Source organism: Thermobia domestica, chromosome 18 (assembly GCF_964235325.1).
Source record: "Thermobia domestica chromosome 18, izTheDome1.hap1.1, whole genome shotgun sequence".
In the NCBI taxonomy this organism is placed as follows: Eukaryota; Metazoa; Arthropoda; class Insecta; order Zygentoma; family Lepismatidae; genus Thermobia; species Thermobia domestica.
This window is the reverse complement of record NC_137471.1, coordinates 78,600,293-78,620,849: the sequence shown is the minus strand read 5'-3', so window position 1 is coordinate 78,620,849 and position 20,557 is coordinate 78,600,293. Positions and strand designations below refer to the sequence as shown.

General features: G+C 35.8%; 1 protein-coding gene across 5 annotated transcripts in view; it reads right to left on the bottom strand.

Moving 5' to 3' along the window:
* Window positions 1-20,557, bottom strand: part of LOC145675643 (uncharacterized) — an 898,816-nt gene that overhangs the window by 330,599 nt on the left and 547,660 nt on the right. For all 5 annotated transcript variants that reach the window (XM_081746197.1, XM_081746201.1, XM_081746200.1 and 2 more), the window contains exon 7: window positions 9,750-9,897. In XM_081746197.1, coding sequence (XP_081602323.1) covers window positions 9,750-9,897 — 148 coding nt within the window. The remainder of the gene's footprint in view (window positions 1-9,749; window positions 9,898-20,557) is intronic.

The following is a 20,557-nucleotide window of genomic DNA, read 5'->3' as shown; positions in this document are numbered from 1 at the left end:
ATCTACTGAAAATTGAACTCGGAACCACACAACCTAAGCATTCGGATTATTCGGAAGGATACTATAGTAAAATATTCAAAATGTTTTCACATCCTATTTGTATATTTTGAATTTTTTTGCGAGTGGACTTTCTGCTTCTTTCTTTTTTCTTATTTGTAGTTTTATTATTTACTGAGATGTTCCTTGATATAGTATAAATACAATATACATAAGTGCGTAAGTATATCTGAGAGTGAGGGCAATTACCCAGAGTTTATGCTGAGTGTTTGTTCTGGTTAGGCGAGGTCTCGAATTCATCCCACATGAGTGCTGCCACGAGGTCTCAGCAGACAGGTGTTGGGTGGAGACAACGGGTGGAACCAAATGAAGAAACGGGTCCACACAAACCACATCGTGACTTTTTAGAATAGTTTATTATTCTAATAGACACGAGAATAACAAAAGACTTTTGGAAAAATATATGACATTTATTACTAGTTCACCACAATAATTACAAATGATAATTAGAAGCCAGTGTCTTTTGAAGATATGAATTCTAAGACCTACATACATGTTGTGTCTTGTAGTTATTTTACGTATATCTTGCCCACAAGAACCTTCAAACTGATTTTATTATGTGTTTATTATATGTACTAAAAAAAAGAAAAGGGAAACCTATCCTACCCCAATGTACTATTCCAACCTTTGCCTAAGGAGAAAGCTTTTTCAACATCCCACGATAATGCACCAAGGATAATGAAACCGATGAGATGGATAATGCTGGAGTGAGAAAAGTGAGTAAAAATGGAAGAACCTCAAGAAATACCACGTATACGTTGTTTGTCCACCACAACGTCCACTTAGTTGGAACTGGGGTCGAACCAGGAATCCCCAGCGCCAGTGATGAGCATTCTACCAGTAAGTCACCGACAAGTCACCTTATGAAGTTCTGAATTAGTACTATAATAAATTACAACTAATATACCTTTGAAGCTTCTCTCGAATAGTGATGAGCGCAAGAGTCTTGCATGCAAGACCAAGACCAAGACCAGGAATCCCAATACAATACCAAGACCGATTGCACAAGTACAGGTACTACTTGATTTTTTTTTATACCGATAGAATGTAAAAAGGAAGAGGAAAAATCATTATATCTTTCACTTGAATTTCTTGGCTTCAATAAAAATGCCGCTGGAGTGAATGTGTTCCCAGCAGTTTATGCAATCCGTGTGAGTCGATCTGCCTCTGTAGCATATAGGGCAAGATGTATGAGTGTCATCTTGCGCCATGTGAGCTTTTTTGGTGGACAAACACCGTATGCGGTGGTTTTCTGTTTTTTTTTTTTTTTTTTTTTTTTTGTTTTGTTTCCTCCTACTTCCTTCATTCCACCACTTCAGTCATTTCTCATCATCACCGTCTCTCTTAGCATTGGTGCATAAATGTGGGACGTTAAACTAGATATTTAATTTCATTTCAAAGCATTTTAGTGGTGTTTTTCTTCCAAAACTAAAGAGAAATGTAGTATTGAACATCGGTAATTCCGTACACCATAGGTGCTAGAGGTCTGCACGAGCCGGAATTTTTAGCCCGGGCCCGGCCCGGCCCGTGAATTTACAATGTGAGACCCGACCCGAGTCCGAAATGTTTTAGCATTTAGGCCCGAGCCCGGCCCGAACTGGTGTGAATCAAATGGGCCCGAATTACAGAAACTTAATTATTAAAGCAAAATTGTGTTTTTATTTACAGCAATTAGAGGTTTAATTTGTAGTTGTACTTTAAAAGTTCTCCAGAAAGAATAGTGTAATATATATCGTTGTACAGTATATTTAGAAAGTTAGGCCCGAAAAGGCCCGAGCAATATGGTTGTATATTTAAAAATTTACGGCCCGAGTCCGAAGTGACTTATGCCTTGTAGACCCGAATCCGGCCCGCGGGTGCAGACTTCTAATAGGTGCCGACTACATGGGTATGGCCTTGGCTGTGAGGCTCAAGCATCCGTTGGAAAGTTGTAATGTGTGATCATAAAATTAATATGGAAATAACATTTTCATGACTGACAAAAACTTAGTGCATGTGACCGCAAGTTTGATTTCATGCCGGATGCTTATACGTTGAATAATTGTTTATTAAATAACTTTTAGCCTCCTTAGATATACGGCACATCGAGGATTGAGCGATATAACATTACACAATAAATAATCCACATTCACAAGTGAGAGTAATTTTGTATAGTTATTTCAAATAACTTGAGTTTGATACCGTTATTTTGTATTTCTAATATAGGTCAAAAGTATTTATATAAATTTAATTTACACAAAAGACATACACAGTTGAGTCGTTTTCAGTTTCCACAAAATTATTCTAAAATCTTAAAAGGTTTTATTATAATAATAATTATTTTAACTTCTTTCTCTCTCTTTCTTTTTGGCCAATATTGCTAAACATATCATCATCATCATCATAGCTACTCAGCCAGTATTGACAGGTTACTTGCTGCAACTAAGAAGCTTCGATGTATGGTGGTCCTCAGCTAGTCTCTTCGTCTTGATGTAGCAATTTTCTGTTTTAATACCTTCCTTCAACTAGCCTCTTTCGCTCCCTCCCTTTCTTTCCTTCCACCATACCCTCTAGCACATTCCTCATAATAAATTTCCTCCTCAGTTATGTTCCAACCAGCTCCTCTTCCTCCTCAACATGATACATAACCAAATGCAGTGGAGTTCGTTCCTCTACTCGCTGCCTTAACTTAGAATTTAGGGGCAGTGGCGTAGCACACTTTTGCGGGCCCCCCGCAAAGTATAGAGAAGGGGCCCCACTTGTAAAGCCGACAGAAGTAAGGTTGAAGTTCTACTTTTTAAAAACTTTATTCATCGCAAGACTTCGGGGCCCCCTATACCTCGGGGGCCCCCCGCACTGCGGGGGTTGCGGGGGCAGCTGCTACGCCACTGTTTAGGGGCATTGTTATTCTGGCAACACTGTAATTTCTACGGATGGCAACACTGAACATTCTTCAGGTTCATATTTTCTGTTGTAGAATAACATTATCTAAATTGCATTTTATTATCTCATTTCACTTATGAAAAACAAGAAAAAGAAAAATGGTAAATTTTGTATTATTTTTAGTAAGTCAGGCTCTTAAGGTCTAAGATTCGGGTTGACTAGTGATGCTCACGAGATTCGAAATATTTCTCGTCTTGTCTCGAATTTTAAATTACTCTCGTCTAGACTCTCGTGGGAACAAAAGAGGAAACAACCAGCAGAAATAAAAATAAATTCAAATAAACGAAATCCAGTATTTATTCTGTTTTAAATGACAGAATAATAGATCAAACACCTCAGTCATTAGACAAGAAATGCAGTAGAGAAAAAACACAAAAACAGAAAGAACGCAACAAAGTGAATATACACCAAGCTGGGACGTATATCTTTAAAAGAGTTCACTATCCCAACAGTTAGTTCATTAAATAACTCTCAACTTTGAATGTCAAAAATTCTTCCCACTCTTTGTTTAATTTAAGCTATTGCAGACGCAATAAATCATTGAAGATCGTTTGCTGATATTCTTCTGCTCTTGACATATTGTTATGGACGTAAATCTGCAACTCATGCAAAGCAATCAGAACAGTTGACAGTTCTCATGTATTTTGTTTCTCGTCGTGATTTATTTAAAAAAAAAAGAAAAGAAAAGAAAAGATAGAAATGAAAAGAAAAATATTCAACATATGTCTAAATTAAACATACGCCATGTTTCAGATTAATCTATATTACAATCATCGATACCAATATTACTTTTTTATTGTTGTTGTTATTATTGAACTTCACTGATAGCAAACAAGAAAAGTTGGAATTGGAATTTGATGTTAATTATCATGGGAGAGAAATCACGAAGTAGTAGTAGTTGTTATTACTGTAATAATAATAATAATAATAATAATAATAATAATAATAATAATAATATTGTAAACAAAAATGCAGGAACACTTTCATTATCGTAGCCGCAAAATGTAGCCCACTACATACGCAACCAGAATTATTACAATAATTTGAAAAAAAAAATGAAATGAAATCTTTGAGTTTTACGTCCCACGATTATGCCGGTTAGGCTAAAGGAGACGGTGATTATGAGAAATGAATGAAATGGTGGAATGAAGAAAGTGGGAGGAAACGGAAGAACCCCGAGAAAACCCACGAGCATGGTGTTTGTCCACCATAAAGTCCATACGGCGCGAGCTGGAATCGAACCAGGGATCCCAAGCACCGGAGGTAAACGCCCTACCACTGAGCCACCACGCCCCCAACAAAAATATGAGTTCGAGTCTCGTCTCCAGGCAGCATTTCGCTTTTCTAGCGTACGTGCAACAACACGAGTGAAATTGAAGAACTCGATGCAAGAAGGGGGCAGCTCCAATTTTAAATTTATTTTAAAAACTTAGGGTAAAAACTTTCTTTACCAAAAGTTTGAAGGTGAAAGGACAATAAATTTATTTTTAACGAAGTTTTGTTGTAATCCTGAGTCAAATGTAAAATTGGAGCTTCTCTTTCTTGCACCGAGGTCTTAAATTAAAACTTCGTGTTAAAATATTTACCAAAAAAAAATCTAACTAAACCTTCATTTTGTTTGCTGAATATATTTAATACATTTCATTTTTACCTCCTATATAACATTTAATTAAGAGATTTAAAAATACTTCGGAACGTTCACCCACTTTAAACTCATTATTTATCTCGATTAAGCCGGATTCGATTATTGCCCTCTCGTCCTTGAAACAACATGTGTCAGTCTTTTTTCTTTTTTTCGAGTGGCAGAAAATTCCTCCATCTTTCACCGTGTGCATCGCGCGTCAACACAGAGCTGAGGCTCCACCCTATTTCCTTCTCTGCCACCTGCTGCAAGGAGACAGCAAAGAGGAATTTCGAGTCACGAAAAAGGTGAGATTATGTTTAAAGATCTGCTCTGTGAGGTGGATGAACGCTAGAGTCCGTGAGTCACGCACACTATGTTGTAATATCTCTTACAGATTCGATCAGGATTGCAGACTCCATACTAAAATAATTATTTTTTGTTTAATCATTTCTCATTTGTATATAAGAATAAACGTTCTTAATTCTTTTCTTTACATATTTTAATTCATATTAATTGGAAAGGCACGTGACTTTGTCACTATATTATAGAGCCGCCACTGCAGATACTTGACAATTGTAGATCACTGTCCAGATAAGTGCATTAGGGTTATATGTGCTTTTACGAAAGACAATTATGATTGGATAAAGACGGATTTCTTCTTAATTACGACCAAGCACTTAATGTTCACAAAAATCACCTAAGAAATGAAAAGGAAGCAATAATTCCGAAGTCGCTTTTTTCCGTAAAATCTTAGTAATCATCAGAAGCGGATTTTGCAAGTTTTTTTTTTTTTTTTTTTTTTTTTTTTTACTTCAATGTTTTTGAAGCGAAATAGTAGTATTTGAGTAAAAAATAAAACTTTGTTCTTTAGTACAAGATGACATTGATGCATCTCTCAAAATTCATATTAGAAAGCTTGAAAATGAAATGAAATTCATAGCTTAACGTCCAACGATTATGCACTAACGCTAAAGGAGAAGGTGATGGTATTGAATAAAATGGCAGAATAAAAAAGCGGAAAGAAAAACAGCAGCTTACGTCTGCGGTTGCATTAGCACTGCAACCGAATTCAGCATATGGCAGGGAATTACTTCTTGAATATCGAAACAGGCATTTAAGCTAGGAATGGGGAAAACTTATGTTTCAAAATAATAAGGTACTCACGCAACAATTTTTATGGAGGAAGTTTAGCTACGGACATATAATTCGAAGTACTCACCAACTACCTCTATGAAAATTGTTGCAGGAGTACTGGAGAATTGTGAAACTTCGATATTTAGATAGGGCACATACTAGTTCCTAAGTGAAGTCTTGACCCGACTACAGTAGGCCCCATAGTTTTGGAGCTATGGACCTTTAAAGTTCATTTTCTTCATGTTTTCGGCAGCCTATAACTCGGGAAGGAAGCATTTGTGCACCCAGGTTGGTCTATACTTTTCGTTTTATCTTGGTGTCAGGAAGATATATATACAGAAACCAGTTTGCAGAAAAACTAACAACCGAAATTTTGGGTTCCACCAAAACCGGTATCGCTCCAGTCTCCAAAAATCGGTTTCGTTTTTTTTATCGAAAATATTTTTTTCTCTAAACGTTTTTTTTTAACTGAAACCAGTGTTATTCTCTCTGAAGCCAGTATCTATGTTCTTCCCTCAGAGTAAGCGACCATGTTTCGCAACCATACAGAACAACAGGCATGATTATCGTTTTATATATTTTAAGCTTCAAATTCCTCGACAGAATTCGCGACGACAAGAGATTTTGAACCGAATAGTAACACGAATTCCCTGCTTTTAGTCGACATTTAATTTCTTCGTGAATATGATTTTCATCTGTTAATATTGATCCTAAATATTTGAAAGTATCCACTTTATCAAAAGTATTATTTAATATTTTAACGCCTCCACAATTTGCCGTATTACGGTCCCAACGCACTTCCATGTATTTAGTTTTCTCTGCATTTACTTCTAAACCCATGTCCCTGCAAGCGTTTAATAAGATCTCTGCATTTCTTTCTACTGTTCTATCATCCCCTATTAAATTTACATCATCAGCATATGCCATAACCTGGTGAATGCCATTCAACTCTAGGCCCTGGTTGCTATCTTTGATTTTCCTTATGGCGTATTCCAGCACAAAGTTAAATAATAATGGCGACAACGCATCTCCTTGTTTCAGACCATTTTCGACGTGGAAGCTCGTGGACAAAAATTTTCCTACCCGGATTTTACTTTGGGATTCACTTAAACATATCTTAATTATGGGGAATGGCGGAAGCTTCATAACGAGGAACTACATAGTTTATACGGTTTACCCAACATTGTTAGGGTCGTCAAGTCTAGGAGGCTTAGGTGGGCAGGTCATGTAGCTAGAATGGAAGAAAGTAGAAACGCTTTCAAAGTCTTGACTGGTAGACCCATAGGAAAACGACCATTAGGAAGACCTAGGCGCAGATGGGAGGATAATATTAAGATGGATCTCGCAGAGATAGGAATACAAAGTAGAAACTGGATCCAATTAGCTAAGGATAGAAGTCAGTGGAGAGCTTTTGTGAACGCGGTACTGAACCTCCGGGTTCCATAGGCCATAGAGTTAGTTAGTTAGAAGCCAGTATCTGTTCTTGTTATTTATAGTATCAATTTCCAAACAGATTAAAGAAAAAGCAGAAAGGTTTTGACAGCAAAGAGAATCATTTTAAAAATAAAAAAAGGTTTGATAGAAAACTTTTTTTTTTTTTAAACGAAAACTCGATTTTTTGTTCCCACCATTCATTTGAACCTGAATCACTACTATCCTCTTGTGTTGTTGACAAATTGTTTAATTCACCTGAGAACCAATAGTTTCGCATTTCTCAACTTAGCAGCGCTTATCTCAACTTCTTTTAAATCCAGTGATGTAATGTTGTGTACACGGATACCCCACTTAATATTTTGTAGTCTAGGGTATACTCCTTGTATTTACGAAAGAACGAGCATACACGGTGATAGGTATACGATATATATATATATATATATATATATATATATATATATATATATATATATATATATATATATATATATATATATATATATATACCCTCCATTCCAAAAGAAACCGAACTTTTGAAAACAAATAGTATCACTAGTGCCATCTGTTGTAATATTTTACCGATAGATGGCGTAGTCCCTCATTGACAACTCGTATAAATGTCATGACATTTGGATGCACGGCAACAAAGTTATTGCGTTTCAACTGTCAGTGTGTTGTGTACATCGGTCGGAAAATGAGTTTCAAACAACGAGCTGCAATTGAGTTTTGTGTTAAACTGGGTAAAACTTTTAGTGAAACGCACCAAATGCTACAAAATGCATATGGTGATGAGTGTCTATCCCGTACGCAAGTTTACGAGTGGTTGAGGCGATTCAAATCGGGTAGAGAGACGCTGGATGATGACGAAAGATCAGGCCGTCTCAGAACCGGTTTATCGGAAGAAAACATCGAAAAAGTGCGTGAATTCATCAAACATAACAAAAAATCGTCGGTGAAAGTTATTGAAATGGAATTAGGCATTCCTCAAACAACCGAATACCGCATTTTGACCGAAGTTTTGGGCCTTAAGAAGGTTAATTCGCGGTTTGTATCACACAAACTCACCGAAGACCAAAAAGTTGATCGAATTGCGCATTGCAAAGACATCGTTAAAAGTGCTCGGCAGGATCGAAACTTCTTGAAATCGATTGTAACTGGTGACGAGACGTGGTGTTTTGAATATGAGCCCGAAACAAAGCGGCAAAGTGCTGAATGGAGAGCGCCGGATGAAGGAACACCCAAAAAAAGTCGCTTGGTGAAGTCAAAAGTTAAGGTGATGCTGATTTGTTTTTACGATTCAAAAGGAATTATCCACAAAGAATTTGTTCAGCCCGGCCAGACAGTCACTGGAGAGTTTTACTTGGGCGTCATGAAGCGTTTGCTGGCAAGAATTCGTCGTATTCGGCCCGAATATCGCGAAATCGGCAGTTGGACTCTTTTGGACGATAATGCACCATCACATCGTTCGCGACTTGTAACTGAATTTTTGGTCAAAAATCACATTATTCGGTTGCATCATCCGCCCTATTCACCAGATCTCGCTCCGTGCGATTTCTATCTGTTCCCGAAACTGCATTTGGCGATGAAAGGAAAGTGGAATAAAAATGATTTGTTCCAAAATGTACATTGCTTTTTTGTTTTTTTAAAACGTTCGGTTTCTTTTGGAATGGAGGGTGTATATATATATATATATTAAATGGTCGATAGTATACCTACCAAAAAAATGCTAGCGTCACATCACTGTTTCAATCCCTTATGAGTAAGTGATGGAGCAATGGAAGAAAATGGAATAAATAATACACAAACACGCTTGATAACAAAAACATCAATGGATGGTGGTCCATAACAGTTAAATTCGAGTCATTTTCACGAGGGTAGAGGAAGTGCTGATTAAAATGTTTCAAGTCTGTTTTAAGACTCTTACATAAAGTTACGTACCATGAATTGTTGTTGGTTTATTTTGTTGTATCTGGAAAATGTGGTATTGTTATTTGTAAATAGTAACTATATATTATAGATATAATAGGAATCTGAACTTAAATAAATAAATTTTAAAATAGAGAAGATAATTTTCGTGCCTGTATTTTCAAATACTGAAGTGATACTCGGAAGCAGAAAGCGCGCCATGTGCACATACCTTTCTTTAATACTGCAACCGCTGCTTTGACACACCACGTGCGCGCCTGGTAATCATAGTGATAATTGATCTAGAGATTATAAACGTACTATGTTGCTTTGTGACTCGATTTCGGCGAAAGAAACATGCGAATGAATGAAGGAAAAAACTTTCAAGATGGAACAATTGCAACCTGCTATGTCACGTCTACCTTTTGTTTATATGTACCATAGTACATATTCCTCAGATTTCCTCTATGTTTGTATTACAATGCAAAATACGAAAGAACTTTTTTTGTTTTCAACAACACTTCCTAACACGCCCGCTCGTGTGGAGGGTGGAGCATATAAATAAACGACAATCCTCTTATCAACGCCAAAAAGGACAAGAAGAAAGGTAAGTACATATTTCCAAGGCTTTTACACTCGTTCATGAGACAGAAAAGGAAAGTATTTCACATACCTGGCGAATCGCTCGCCGCCACCTCTTCTACGTTCATCGCCCTGTTGAGGTTCGACTTCCGCTTGGAGCTCTTGTCCTTGACTTTTGTCACTCCTTCCGCAGGCACAGACGATGGTGGTGGAGTTTCCGTCGATAATGACTGGCTAGCCTGCAAATAAAAGAAACGTATTTACTGTATACAAGTTACACAAAATACTCCAGTTCCAGTAAAATGCAATAATAGTTTTTTAACTAATCGGAGGTCAATTGTAATGCAACAAAAATGTCACCACTGAATCCTATCCAGTGCTAAGCTAATCCTGTTAGGATCGTTGTTGTTAGTGCTGTTAAAGTCATTTGATTTTTTTTATATATATATATATTTTTTGATTGTTTGAGTACCTAAACACTAGTTTTCAATAATTAATATATTCGAATTTGAGCATAACTAGTTGCTACCTACTTTCCGAATATCCTACATATTATTGTCTCATTTCTTCTCTTGGTCCACCCAGAGACCTTTTTCCCAACGGTTTCCCAGAAATCTATATAAGTATTTCCCGGACGCAGAAATGGGCATTTTGCAATCGTGTCTCGTGCTCAATACTCTTCGTTTCTGAGCCTTTGGATAGGATTCACAGTTTCATCTATTGTTAAAATCTGGACGTAGGACATTTTTCCCAGCTTGCTGGATTTAATCAATCTATACGTTCCACTTTTAATGCTATTAATAATCATTTCTTAATCTTTTGCTTCTGACTCCCTGATCAATAGCATACTTCATTTACTACTGACTACCCTACTCCCATCCCACTATCATCATTATTATTATATAGTATTATTATTTTTCTTGATGTTTTGAGCTCATATCATTATAACAGTATATTTATATATTAAAAATAGTACTAATTTAAATAAACTGTGTTGTAAATAACGCTTTTAATATTTAAAAAAAAGTGTTAAGTTTTCCCAGTAGTTAAGCGTACCGTATAAACTTGATGTTTGTTTCTTACAACTTTGGACTTGATTCCTTTGTGTTCTGAGCGCTCCCAGAAGGAAGACTGGAGTGAACCAAACGAGAGATTTTCAATATATAACGAGAGATGTGCCTTTTTATAGAATCAATATTGATTATTCTTACTGAATAATTTCACAAAAGTTTATATTATTATTATTATTATTATTATTATTATTATTATTATTATTATTATTATTATTATTATTATTATTATTATTATTATTAAGTATTTTGACTTTTGGCAGGTCCTGGGATTAATGAGTTTTTTTCTTCCTTTTAATTTTCAGTTTGGGCTTGGAAATGTTTCTTCCATGTATCTCGATTTTCAGCTACCTATTTTAACTCCCAATATTTTCTTCTATTTCTCAAATCATCGATCTCTTGTGTTCTTCATCCTATTCCTCGCTTTCTTTCCATCTTCCCTTCTATGGCGGTGTGAAGAAGACAATTTCTTCGCAAGATGTGTTTAATCTAATTGGCCTTTCTACGAAGGCCAATTGGCCTTCTTAGAAGCATCCTATCCTCTCCTATCCGTTTTAAAACATCTTCGTTCGTTACTTTCCCTGTCCATTTTATCTTCTCCATCTTCCTCGAACACCATATTTCGAAGTTCTCTAAATATTTCTTCTCTAACTTCCGTAATGTCCAAGTCTCTCAACCATAAAGTCCAATGCTCCATATATAACACTTGACAAATTTCTTCCTTAGTCCAATATTAAGGCTGCTAGTTAAGAGCGACCTTTTCTTCTTGAATGCATCTTTGGCTATGGCAATTTTCGACCTGATCTCTCTGTTGCAGTACGCGTCTTTCGTCAAAATACTTCCCAGATTTTTGAAATCGTCGACCTCTTGAAGTACTCTTTGTTCTACTCTGACCCGTAAGGGCGCACTTCCATGGGACATTCTCATGACTTTCGTTTTTCGATGTTGATTTCCAGTGTCAACATGATATAGTTTCCCAGAGTCAACTATTTTGTCAATTATCTCCTGTAGTCCTTCTTCGGTTCTAGCTATAACAACCATATCATCTGCATACCTGATCTTGTTAATGATCTGCATTTATATTTTCTTTACACTGCACTAACTGGGAACTAATTTTGTATTTACTTCCAATCCTATTTGAATAACACAGATAACTAATAATAGAGGAAAAGTGCTTTTACTCGGTCTCTAACGCGCAACATCATAATGTAAACTAAGAACAATGCATTTTTTTTTTCGATTTTAAACAATAGGATACATATATAATAATACTAATTTACTATACACGTCAAATACAGATTTTCTTTTTTTTTTTCCTTGTATCCAATTATGGTATTGATCCATATATGCTGACATTATTTGCTAACACATTTTTAAGAAAGACAAAAGAGAAACTCAAATCATTGTGTTAGTCGACCTTGTGTTAGAAGGTCAAATACCATCATCAACTTCCTGAAATGTTTTAACGTTCGTACCTTCTGGGAATGCTGTGTTTTATGAGTGCGAAGATAATACCACTGCTGTATATTACCACGTGTTCAGACATTTACTCCTTTCTCACACACATCAACTTTCATTATATAAGATGATAAACGTTGCTTTCAACTAGGTTTCTATTGTCTTGTTTGTTTTTAAAAACATTTATTTATTTATTTATTTATTTGTTTATTTTGAGTTCAAGAGACCACAGTATTATACATTTGTACATGCGGTATTGAACATGTCAAATCATATTAACTCTATATAATAAACTACTACAATAATTTCTTATACATCATATTAGTCTTCTTATACATACGACGTACTACGTACAATATAAATGAAAACTATTCCACATACTTCAGTTTTCCCTTCCTAAGTTATCACTATCATAATACAGTGAAATTTCCCGTGACGGACAACTCCATAATAGGGCTTTTTCTGTGCAGGCAAAAATACATGTGTTATTATGGGACATGACCCTTTCTTTTATGGACACATTCAGATATGGACACAGACAGTCTTCTTTGACTCCAACGAGTTCCTTCGTGGCAAAACGGTTAGCGTACACGCCTTTGGCGTGGGAGACCCGGATTCGATTCCCGGCAGGAGCTCATGTGGTTCGGATTCCACGTTAATCAATAGGTCCCGTATCATATAGCCTCGTTGCTGGCAGGACGTTAACTCAAAATTAACTCAACTCTTTTACCCCAACGTTTTAATAACTTCACAACGGACAGGAATTATTCTCATGTCAGTTCATACATATTTAGCATAGGAAATACACTTTCTTCAATTGAAAAAATAAGTCGGCGATCGGGAAAACAAAATCCCCCACAAAATCTTTGTCATAAGCTTATGATTTGGTTAACACCTACACAGAACAGTTGAAGCTCAACCTGAAATAATTCTTTTCCCTGTCCACAACAAATTGCATTCTGATAGGGATCCGAGAACACCTTGAACGGGTTAATTTTTACTTTTAGTACAGTCGGTGTGCGAATTAAGGAATTTGATACATATTTGAGAAGAAAATTATGTGCGTCTTATCCTTTGTATAAAATGTTGATATTATAGATTTCAAAACAGAGAATTCTTTGTACTGTTAACTTCTATTGAAACTAATTTTAAGTTTCGTTCCAACCTCTGTCAAATCATTAAATGAAAACAATGTTACCGCTCAATAGTACGAGGGCTTTTTTTTCTTTTTTTTTTCTTTTTTTCTTTTTTCTTTTTTTTTTTTTTTTAACTTTCATTGAGTCATCCGAGGAGAACTACTACGTGAGAAGACGAACATGGAGTTGTCAAATCTGTTCATTGGAGATCGCACACCTACAATACCAAAACAAAAGACAGACTTTGGTGTTCAATCATTGTAAGTAATGAGCTTGAAAACATATCGAGTATAATCGAAGCGCTTGCCAAGTATGAAATACGTAATTTAATTCGATTTCTACAGGCGGCTGTTGAGCTCCCTGAAACTCTAAGACTAGATAGTTCAAAAACCACATTTTACCCCTTTCATGATCCACATGATCCATACGTTCATCAGCGTCGTTTTCCACCATAGATTTCCATCCTTGGCTACTTTCGTTGTGTACGTCGGTGAATCTTTCACAGCAAGTACTCATGTGCAATCGCAGCGCCCGCCAAGTGTGAAATACGTAATTTAATTCGATTTCTCTAGACTGCTGTTGAATTCCTTGAAACTCTCGACCAGATAGTTCAGAAACCATATTTTACCCCTTTCATGACCCACGTGATTCATGCGTTCATTAAGATCGTTTTCCGCCATAGGATTTCTATCCTTGGCTACTTTCGTCGTGTACTTTTGTAAGTCTTTCACAGCAATCACGTAAGGATCCCGTATAATCCTTAATTATTCGACGATAAATTGCGGAACCCCGAAGAATAAACTACCTTTCGTGAATATTTTTGTAACAAGTAGGCTACTTTACGTAAGATAATAGAATTATTAATAAAACGTTTGTTTGTGAATACGAACAAAATCGCCTGTGTCCTTTCTAAGAAAATTACCGGGAAAAAAAATCATTCCCAAGAATAAACTACTCTTCGAGCTCTTCCAAGACAAACACGTTCTGCCATCTTGTCAGATTATTCCTTTCCACCTAGAGAAATAGAATTACAGCATGTAGTATACCCTTGGCGGGAGCTTTGACCACCTTTTGGTATGTTTTATATGCGATCTCCAATGAACAGATCTAGCTAATTCGTGTTTGGCCATTTCAAGTATTTCTCCTCTGGTTTAATGGAAGTTGAAAAAAAAAAAAAAAAAAAAACGCTCTCGTACAAGTGCAACAACAAAAAGAATTCAAAACCTCACATTTTGTTATGACAAAAATATACTCTCTACAAATAACTAACAATTAAGTATAAAACATTACAAACGTAAATAATTAATTACACTAACTTAATATTTAAGCTATTAGATTTGGCTTGTTGGCTGCAGTCCCGTAAAATGTATTTGAACCCAAGAGCTTCGGGCGGTGCTCGGAGATCTGGCAACTCTATCCCCAAATTGCTTTGCAACGTTAGTAACATAGAGAATTCCGTGCCCTAATTAGGAACTGAAGAACATTTTTTTCAGTTTTCGTAAGAACAGTCGGTCATAAGATAACGTAGATATAGGGTATTATGAAATTTCTAGACATGAAACAGAACATTTCAATGCTTCACAGTATTAATCTACATAGAAATGAAAAATGAAATCTTTAAGTTTTACGTCCCACGGTTATGCCGGCTAGGCTAAAGGAGACAGTGATGATGACAAGTGAATGAAATGGTGGGATGAAGAAAGTAGGAGGAAGCGCGAGAACTCCGAGGAAATCCACACATACGGTGTTTGTCCACCACAAAGCTCACTCGGTGCAAGCTGGGACCGAATCAAGGACCCCATGCACGAGAGGTGAACTACCGCGGCCCCCTTAATCGACATAAAATCAGATCTAAAAGACAAAAATGTGTTGTATATGAAAGACAACACTAAAATGTTGGAAAATTAATTCAAACAAGTAGTTCCTATTACATTCTCCCAATCTACCAGAAAAAGAACTTTTTGATTTGTCTTCCCCCTCCCGCATCCACCCCCACACACGCACAAACACAATCCGCAAAGCTTCAGATCATCGGGGCATGTCATTTACGCTTCTATTTTTATTTTGTTCGGAAAAATTTATAACCACATGTAACTTTCTATTAACAATTCCAGTTATTAACTATTTTATTCCACTGCACAAAGATTTGGTAAACACTTTGCTACCTAGTAACGGATTTTCAAGAGAAATACTTTAGCATTTTTATCCTACTTAACTTGGAAGTGTGGAATGAAATAGTAGGTTTTCATTTTATTAGAGTTACGGAATTTTTCACAGTGAAAAAACCCTCCATCGTGTCACAACTTCAGCAGCGCAGCAAAATGACACTCACTGAAGAAGGTGGGAGAGAAGCATTGAAACTATTCGTTTTTTTAAAAAAAGCAACAAAATTTAATACAAGGATCTTGTAGCAAGATTTCTTCTTTTTTAAATGTTTATGAAACTTTCTCCATGAATAATAATTTTAACAGAAAAAATATATGAAATTTTCAAACAAAACTGTTTTTTTTAAATATAATATTCTTTTAACTTACACTCAAACAACAGCCCACATTTCAGCCAAATGTATACACTCCCTTAAAAACACTAGTTATAACGGAAAACTTCCTAGTACTGAATCTTATGAGCTTTGGTAATGATACCAATGTCATTCAAAACATAACAATTTGTCGAGGAAACCAAGCAGATAGAAAGGAAGTCGTGATATAATTTAAGAGGCCTTAATAAAGGACGAGACATTCAAACACCTAGACGTGAAAGAATAATTATCTTCTTTTGAGCATTTACGATAAAAGCAGAAAATATGTAGTATATACTTTGAAGAAAATACTGAATCAAATTTTTCTACATGAGAGGTAATTCCTATCAAAATACATAAATAAATAAAAAAGATTTTCATATTATTCATTTTCATTAATGTTTCGAGTTGAAATGGTTGAGAGTCTCAGCCAAGACAATGACAAGCCAACGTGTTTCCATTGGGCTGACCCCAGGCTTTCTACGATAGATACCTTATACCTAGGTGTACTTATGACTCCACTGTCATCCATCACAGAACACTGCCACTACGTACGCTTACTTGAGTTTCACACGTAAAAATTCAGAACACTGGATATAGACCACTAACAGAATGGATAATAAGGATATGACTGATACATGAAAAAAGTTCTCGTACCATACCGAAATTCATGAGTATCTCGCAGTATTACTAACTTTTTTTTTAATGATCTTCAAAGCACCGGCAAGTAATCCATTTCCACCACTACCTGAGTATATCTGAATTCCTTCGACTATTGACTGGTAATCTGAAATCTTCTAGCACCAAGTAGAAACCTATTTCCGATTTCATCCTGCAATTTAAATTCCTTCATATTTGAAATTCATTAATAAAGTCAACTGGCGTGGGCAAGGCGGAGAAGATTTCTATTTATTGCTAGAAAAGTGCGAAAGTGCTATGTTTGAAGTGTTCATTTCTAAGCATAGAGGTGAAAAAACAATTAGTATGCTTACTTTCTGAGTGAAGTTGATAGCACACAGGTCGACTTCTGAAGCAAGTCTGCTCCCCAATATTACTGAAGTGTCCCAGCTTCTCCAAGAAGATCAGGAACGTATACTTTCGCTCGTATGTTTATATAGCAAATTCCACCTTCCTGTCAGATTACTGCATTTCAAACACATATGTACCAGGTAGTAGAAAAAAAGGTAGGAATGCGAAATACATGGCAAATAAATGTTTAAAGATTCTATTTTCAGATAAATACAATATTTATTGATATTGTTGCGTGAAATTGCTACAATATTGCCGTGCTCGACTCGGGTTTCGTTCGTTTGCATCAATAACTTATGCCGACTTGTGCTCAGGTTTGAAGTTGATAAGAGTAGCGGCCTTTACATAGGGCGACCCGGACAACTGCCCAGGACCACGCGGGTAGAAAGCTCTGCGCTTCAGAGTAGAGCTCGATTATGTGTCATCTAATAAAATTCTGAAATTTGTAAAATCCCAGAATAGTAAGGCCAATTCTATAAGTAATCCAACTACAGCACACCAACACATAGACCACGAATAAAAATATTTCCATTATTTCCTTTATCTAATTGTTCAGTATATTAGTAAGCCCCATTACCCTTCAATTTATCCCGTAGTAATTCTATAGGTGACTATACAAATTGTTTTCATGTGATCGCAACACTAACATAAAATATGAGTGAAGGAGCACAAAACGTATAAAACGGAAGAGAAGAAAGAAACTAGCACAGCATCTTCGTGGGTCTATCGCAAGGTATTTACCTAGATAGAAATCAAAAATCTAATTGAAACTGGAATCGGCTGCAAGCTTGATAATTCACGAAGATCTTAGTAAAGGAGGTAGTATTCAATACTTGGTCACTAATGGTTTCTACGGTATTAGTAGACCCTATCTTCGTTATAATCAGCGAATTCTCCTCCATCATTAGTATCAACAACTACTGAAGACGTCACTAAACAGTTAAATTTGCAAAATGGTCCAGGAGTATGGTTACTGCAGATACTGTTAAGTGACATAGAGCAGAACACAATTCTTTTACTGAAGCTTCTGTTCGATCCACAATAGATTTTTTTCCAGTAAATGAAAGTTGACAGGATTTTAGTAAATTTTACTAAGCGAGAATTTTGGCTAATTGCAAAATACACTATAGACGCTAATTAATATATTCTATATACTGTTTTGCGTGTCGTTATTTAGTTTTGATAACAAAGATTTTAGTTGAATTAAAGGAACACGTGAGTCGAACCATGTAGGTGAATATGTGAAATTTCATGAAAATAAGAACTGTCATATAAAGTGTATGTTGAAATGGTTTGATCTTGAAAAAGGAACTTACATAACTATCGCCTGCCTATACCAGATTCAAATCGAGCAGAACACCAGCGCTAGAAATATATTCTACAGCTATTAGCTATTATTCAACTTCTATCTATACACAATTTAGAATTCAGGAGCCATAACGAAAATTAAATGCCGATTCTATCGGTACGTTTTTGGATTTACTCAAATAAATTGTTACTGAATTTATAAAACTCATGGCGTACAAAAGCAAAATTTTGAGAAAAGTTTTTTGAAAAGCAACTACAATTCCACTATTCTTGATTGTACACGAGATATCGCTTGTGTTGAGCTGCACCTTTGTAACTTTGCAATTTCTAAACAAAGACACCACTAAAGTCGAGAATTCTATATTTGCTTGTCCATGTTTCGACGGACGATATTCTGTCGTCGACTTTTGATATTGGTAACTGGCAAAGATCCTCACGGGACTCCCTTGCCCTAGGTTCTGTATTGGCTGACGTCCCTCTGATTGAACATTAAAGAATAGCTTTCTTAAATTTAAAAATTAACTCTAATTCATTTTCAGAAGATTAACTAGTCAAACAAAGTTAAATACATTTATTTCAAGTGCGCAGAAAAATGCCAATTAAACCATCAGTGTTTCAACTACGAATGCACTGGTAGAAGTGAGCCGAGACACGATATTTTGTTTTGGTAAACAATAAGGTAAGACAAAACACAAATCCAGGATTCGAATCACAAGATCAGCCATCCTGATTAAGGTTTCCTCAGGGCTTGTTTCAGTTTCATCAAGCGACTCCATCACTTATTGCGGTGGGACCTTATACTTGTGACCCCACTGCCATCCATCATAGAACATTGCCATTATCCATGCTTACTTGAGTTTCATGCGTAAAAACTCAATGCACTGGGAAAAGTCCACTGACACAGTGCATAATCAGGATTCGCCTGGTACGAAGTTTACTAACATGTTCATTTTTCTGTATCATCTGAACGTAATAAACTAAAGCACCGAAACTAGTAACAACTGAAAACTTACCCATGGAATAATGCACCTTGAGTCAATGTAACGTAAAGTCTTACGTAAGTCTCAAAGATAGCTGCCGTGAAGAATTATAAATCCAGGTGAGTACCCAACCGTAGACAGTTAAAAATGACACGCATTTTACTCATAGCAATAAAAATAACTTAAAGGAAAATTTGTGTTCATAACTGGAAGACTGCAAGTCTTGGCTTGGAAATCAACTTAATATTATTAATCACTTCCTTAAACATTTTAGGGTTACGATGGTTTAGTGCTAGAGACCTCAACTCTGATGCAAGATTGTCTCTAGTTAGGCGCCAGGCCATGTGAATTCCTGATAGACATCGTGTTCGTGGCCTTACTCGGAGTAACTCCGTCTTCTTCCATTTTTACATTTCTACAATACTTTCATAACCATTTAATTGCATTTATCAATCACTTCCTTTAGCCCACATAGAATAACTCTACGACATCAAACTAGAGATTATACTTGATCAAATTTTTTATCAAATGCTACTTACAACAGCCACAGTAGATAAAAATTAAAAATAAAAATAAATCCTTCGTAATCGGATTAAAAGTTGGTTCCGATAACGGGTAATCATGAATAATAACACTTCCAACCTCTCACAGACTAATATATTTACTGTCTCTGAGATAATCAGTTTACCAGCTTATTCTGGTTTTCCTTAGTATATTTAAATTTCAGACACGAAAGCTTTTATTGTTTTTACGGTTGCTCAATTTGAATTCAAAATCCCAAAAATATGCACGAACATATACGATTCTTATATGTATAATGTTCCCGTCTTGTGCATCATACACCAAAAAGCCAACAAGAGCGTTATATGATAGATGGTGTAGACGTCTAAGAATTCCTTCCTTTCATATTCAATTTCTTCACAGTTAGAATTTCTTATTGTGTGAATAGTAGGGTAACCCAAAAGAAGAGAATGTTAAATGCAGCTATTTTGTCAATATATGACAATAAACAACTCTCACGTATCCTGCATCTTAGATCAGTAAGAAAACATACATCTAATTGAATCACAATCATTTCTGCTTAGCAAATACGATATTAAATGCACTTATACGAATAAATATTAGTTTGTCTCCCTAATATTATTTATTATCCGCTCCTCCAATTACCTAGCTAATTTGCTTTCATGGATATGAAATATTCACTAAGAATAATGTACTCACAATCTCATATATTTTGCCCCTGCAGGTTAATCCTCATATACCACAACACAGGAAAATTAGCCAAGAACACAAACTGGTTTTATTTTCTTATTCAGTATAATTTTTGAGCTCCTAAGCACAATATATACACCTTTCTTATAGATCTTCAGATCAAGGTATTATTAGACAGATACTAGAAA